This window comes from Chrysochloris asiatica, unplaced genomic scaffold (genome assembly GCF_000296735.1).
Source record: "Chrysochloris asiatica unplaced genomic scaffold, ChrAsi1.0 scaffold00011, whole genome shotgun sequence".
Lineage (NCBI taxonomy): Eukaryota > Metazoa > Chordata > Mammalia > Afrosoricida > Chrysochloridae > Chrysochloris > Chrysochloris asiatica.
This window is the reverse complement of record NW_006408529.1, coordinates 37,628,608-37,634,475: the sequence shown is the minus strand read 5'-3', so window position 1 is coordinate 37,634,475 and position 5,868 is coordinate 37,628,608. Positions and strand designations below refer to the sequence as shown.

Below are 5,868 nucleotides of genomic sequence, written 5' to 3'. Positions count from 1 at the left end.
TCACTATGAGTCGGTTCCGACTCGATGGCACCTGACAATAACAACAACAATTTAATGGCTACATTAATCTGTGAATATGGGTAATAGAACTGATAGTCAAACTTCTGATAAAAGCATTGTACCATACTATGTTCTCACTAAAAAAAAAAGTAAGTTTTTACTACTAAAAGTGACTTATAGAGATGAGTCTGAAATACAGCATTTAAAATATGCAAATATATAAAAACAAACTAAAATAGCACCAAGAAATAGGAAAGGAGAGTACTTAATTTTATGCGAAAATAATGGATTAAAACTGAAAGTTTTCAATTTGGAACTCCTTTTTGTTACAAAACAATACTATAGTTCATTGTTTTTAAATTTAATCTAACATTCAAATAGAAGGGGCATTCTGTGAAGCAAAATTATTTATGAGAAAAAATACATGTATACCTCTACCTTTTCATTGGCAATATCTGACAGTTCCACCAAACTCTTCAATTTGATGTTGAAGTCACGTAGGAGTTTCCACTGGTCTCCTGTAATTCCTACACCTACCTTTTTAATTGCTTCATTTTCAAGCAACATTTTTAATCCCTGAGGGAAAACTATAAAATTTTATTGTTATTTCAATAGTTTGATCAAGTATGATGGACTTTCTTTCTAAACTGTCCTTAAAAAGTTTACATTTAAATTTGTTTTTGTCTTAAATTTACATTAAAAAACACATTCAACTTGAGTATTTCTTTTCTAACTTGAAGCAAATGTCTTAATTTATAAATGACAAGAAAAAACAAATGGTATGAATGCTGCCACCACTAATACTAATAATATATTTCTGATTATTTTTCCCCTTTAAATTTTAGTTCTCTCCTCTCTGAGACAGGAGTAATATCAATCTCACAATCCTGGCAGGAATGTTATGAAAACTAAATATAACAGAAGATGTGAATGAGCAAAACTGAATATAAAAATTTAAACAAATGTAAGGCAAGGAGACACATCAGCAATTGAAAAGGCTTTACAGTCCAGGGGAAACATTAATACAATTATCAATCACATCAATGTAAAACATAAACAAAGAGATACCAACCTGACATAGAAGAAATATGAAACAAGTAACATTTGCTCTCTGACACACATAACTGAATTAGAGCAACTCGGCTTAGTTTGCCTTTACTGTACACTGGTGGCCATTCCATGTCAAATCCTATCACATCTCCAGCGGACAGATTCATGCTGAAAAGAGAAAAATAGTTTAAATTAATTACAAACAAATTTCAAACTTCTGAACAATAATTTAGCTTAACTAGTTAAGAATATTTGCTTTGAACATTGTGCTCTTTTAAGAACTCTTTAAATGGGATCAAACTGACAAAGTGACTCTACAGATTAGACAGGAAACTTCAGGAGCAGTGAGCCATATGCTAATGGAGGAGGAACAATTTCTATAGGAAATTAAGAATGGTTGCACGACTTGAAGAATATAATCAATGGCACTGAATTATACATGCACACTTTTTTGATTATGTACTACTGTGTATTTCTCAATAATAAAAAATGTAAAACATTTTCTTTAATTCTATTTAACTAAAGACACCATTTAAAAAGCTAAAAGGCAAGCCAAACACTGGTAAAAGACATCTTTTATATATATAAAGTGATAATGAATAACCTTAAAAATCAAAACGAAAGAAATAAACAACTCAGTAGAGATCAGGGGAAAATATCAACATGCAATTCAAATGTACATCCAAATAGCCAATGAACACAATGAATACATAAAGACACTAAATCTCACTAAAAACCAGAAAAATATAAATTAAAATAAATCTAGACCACTTCACATCTGTGGTGGTGGTGATGGTTATGTGCCATAGAGGCGGTTCTGACTCACTGCGACCCTGCACAGGGTTTCCAAAGCTGTAAATCTTTATAGGAGCAGAAAGCCTCATCTTTCTCCAGCAGAACAGCTGGTAGTTTCGAACTGCTGACCTTGCGGTTCGCAGCCCTATTCATAACCACTATGCTACCACATTTAAAGTCTTTGGCAGACATGACTAAATTATTAATATTAAGTAATATCAATATCAATAAAATATCAATATCAAGTATTTACAATGATATCAGTTGATGTTAAATTCCTTCAAGTCCATTCCAACTCTGTCTAGGGTTTCCAAAGTTTGGCTAGTGGGTTTGACCCACTGATCTTGTAGTTTACAATCCAGTGCTTATCCTACAATGTCACACCAGAGTATCTGTAGAATCTCTCATATACTAAAATGTAAATGGTAAATCTTTTAGAAAAAACTTTGACTATACATAGCTGAAGATATATCAACAATCAGCAATATTTCTCATAAATATATGAAACTCTCATTTGTACTAAAAAATCAAACTTGTTTATTAATATTCACTGAAGTATTAATATTCACTGAGGTATTGTCAAAATATAAAAAGTAAACTAAATTCCATTAACAAAATAACAGATAACTGGTGTATATTGAAATAATGGAATAGTACGGAAAAAGTTTTTTTAAGAAAAGAACTACATATATCAACAAGACCACCACTCATCTGTCACTATGTTGAACTGTGTTGACTTGGGTGTTACTATGATGCTAGAAGCTATGCCACTGCTAATTTAATTACCAGCAGGTCACCCACAGTGCACAGGTTTCAGCGGACTTTTCAAACAAAGACAGAATATGAAGGAAAGGCAGACTATTTCTGAATGTTTAGTCACTGAAAACCATATGAATAACAGAGGAACATTAACAGATATAGTGCAGGAAGACAACATCATGAATAGCACCAAAATACTGTTGGACATAGGGGCGGAAGATGAGTCCCTCAGGTTGGAAAGCATTCAAAATACAGCTGCAGAAGACTGCCTCTTTAAAGAGCAGTTGACCATGATGATGTGAATAGGGTAAGCTTTTGGGACCTTCATTTGCTGATGAAGCACAACTCAAAATAAGGAAAAATAGCTGGAAACAACCATCAATAATAACAACAGGGAATGCACAAAGTATGAATCCAGGAAAATTATAAGTCCTCAAAAATGAAATGGAGCACATAAAGATCAATATCATAGGCATTAGTGAGGAAGGGACTGATATTGGCCATTTTGAATCAGTCTATTATGTCGGAGTCCTGGTGTGGCGCTGTAGGTTAATGTGCCAGACTGCAAAGCAGTTTGAACTGCAAGGTTGGCAGTTCAGGCTCACTAGCTGCTCCTCAGAAACCCCATACAGGGTCGCTATGGGTCAGAACTAGCTCGACGGCACTTCACAACAATTATGTTGGAAATGACAAATTGAAGAGAATGGCATCACATTAATTAGCAGAAATAATATTTCAAGATCTATCTCTAAGTACAATGTCATCTGTGGTTGGCTAATATCAACACACCTATAAGGAAGACCAGTTAACAACACTATTATTCAATTTTACAGATCAACCAATAAAGCCAATGATTATCAAACTGGAGAATTAAATCAACTTCATCACTTTGAAGTTGATCAAACATGCAATCAAGATGACATGGTAATTACTGGTGATTGGAATGCAAAGGTTGGAAACCAAAAGGAAGGATCAGTAGTTGGAAAATATGGCCTTGATGACAGAAATGAGTCTGGTGATTGCATGATAGAATTTTAGAAGACCAATGACTTACTCATTGCAAATATCAGTTTTCAACAACATAAAAGACAACTATAAACATGGACCTCATCAGATGGAAAACAAAGGAATCAAATGGATTAAATGTTTGGGAAGAGATGTGGAGAAGCTCTATCATCAGCCAAAACCAGGCCAATGGCAGACTGTGGAACAGACCATCAACTGCTCACATGTAGGCTGAAGCTGAAGAAAATTTGAAATCAACTCCATGAAAGTAAAAATATGACCTTTAATAAGTCCCCTAAAATTTAGAGACAATCTCAGGAACAGATTTAATGCATTAGACACTAATGACTGAAGACCAGAAGATGTGTGGGATGTCATCAAAAACATCATACAGGAAGAAATCAAAAAGTTATTAAAAGGACAGGAGAGAAAGAAAAGACCAAAATGGATGTCAGCAGAGACTGAAATTTGCTCTCCAGTGTTGAGATGCTAAAGCTAATGAAAAGAATGAAACTGAACAGAAAATTTCGAAGGACAGCTCCAGAAGACAAATGAAATGTGTACTGACGTGGAGTTATAAAACAAAAAGGGAAGAAAAAACTCAGCATTTCTTAAACTGAAAGAAATGATAAAAAATACAAGCCTTTGACTGTCTTTTGAATCTTGGTTTCCCTTGCATACCATTATAAAACAGACATGAGGGAGAGAGAAAGGAATAGCCAGAAATATCACCATAGAAAGCTTGTAAGTCCATCTTCTCCCTATAACTGATTAGAATACCTAAAATGGGCTACAATATGCCCAGTGAAGGAGGCCAACTGCTGAGCCTCTGCATTACATAAGACTATAGGTGGAATCCTGAACAGCATCCAGAATCTTCAGAGGTGGGAAATTTCCACTTGAAAGGATGGGCAGACCAGCCTGGAGTGGCTAGAAAAACAGAAGATACTTCTTGAAAGAAAGACCGACAGAAAAATACAAAACAATATAGGCAGACCGACTGATTACTATAAGAACAAGCAAGTTGCTCGCCCAGGAGACATCAAGGCAAGTGGTGGGGCCCCCTGCTGCTGTCACTGTGCCAATCTGCCTCGTTGGGGGCCTTCCTCTTCTTCTCCAACTGTCACTTTGTCAAAATATCATTCTGCAGGGAATGGTCCCTCCAAATTTCCTACCTCTGAAGATTCTGGATACTGTTCAGGATTCCACCTATAGTCTTATGTAATATGTCCACAGTATGGGAGACGAAGTCTGGACATCCTGGCTGTACTTTATCTAACAAAGATCTGTTTGTTCTTCTGGCAATCCATGGCACTTTCAATATTCTCTTCCAACACCATAACTAAACTGCATCAATTCTTCTACGGTCTTCTTTATTCACTGTCCAACTTTCAGATGCATATGAGGTTATTGAAAATACCATGGCTTGGGTAGGACACACCTTAGTCCTCAAACTGACATTCTTTGGTCTTCAACACTTTAAAAAGGTCTTGTGCAGCAGATTTGCCTTGATTATCATTTGGTTTCTTGATTACTGCTTCCAGAGTGTTGATGGTTGATCCAAGCAAAATGAAGTCTTTGACAACTTTGATCTTTTCTCCATTTTATGGATGTTGTTTATTGGTACAGTGGTAAGGATTTTTGTTTTCTTTACATTGAGGGGCAACCCATACCCAAGGCAGTGGTCTTTGATTTATTCAGTAAGTATTTTAAATCCTCTTCACTTTCAAAAAGCAAGGTTATATCATCTGCATATTGCAGGTTGTTAATGAGTCTTTCTCCTATCCAGATACCACACCCTTCTTCATATAATCCAGCTTCTCAGATTATGTGCTCAGCATACAGACTGAATATGTATGGTAACAGAATATAACCCTGGTGCACATCTTTCCTAATTTAAACCATTCAGTGTTCCATTGTTCTGTCTGAACAACTGCCTCTTGGCCTAGGTATAGGTTTCTCATAAGCACAATTAAGTGTACTGGACTACTCATTCTCCCCAATGTTGTCCATAGCTTGTCAAGATCCACACAATGGAAATCTTTAGCATAGTCAATAAAGCACAGGTAAACATTTTTCTAGTATTCTCTGCTATCAGCCAAGAGTCATCTGACATAAGAAATAATATCCATTGTTCCATGTCCTCACGTGATTCTGGCTTGAATCTCTAGCAGTCCTCTTTCAATATATAGTTGCAGCAGTTTTTTTCATTATCTTTAACAAAATTTTACTTGTATGTGACATTAATGATATTGTCCA

At 35.4% G+C, this 5,868-nt stretch overlaps 1 protein-coding gene across 1 annotated transcript in view; it reads right to left on the bottom strand.

Moving 5' to 3' along the window:
* Nucleotides 1–5,868, bottom strand: part of WRN (Werner syndrome, RecQ helicase-like) — a 181,766-nt gene that overhangs the window by 154,583 nt on the left and 21,315 nt on the right. The window contains exons 3-4 of the mRNA XM_006834526.1: nt 1,073–1,218; nt 439–587 (exon numbers count right to left, since the gene is read on the bottom strand). Coding sequence (XP_006834589.1) covers nt 439–587; nt 1,073–1,218 — 295 coding nt within the window. The remainder of the gene's footprint in view (nt 1–438; nt 588–1,072; nt 1,219–5,868) is intronic.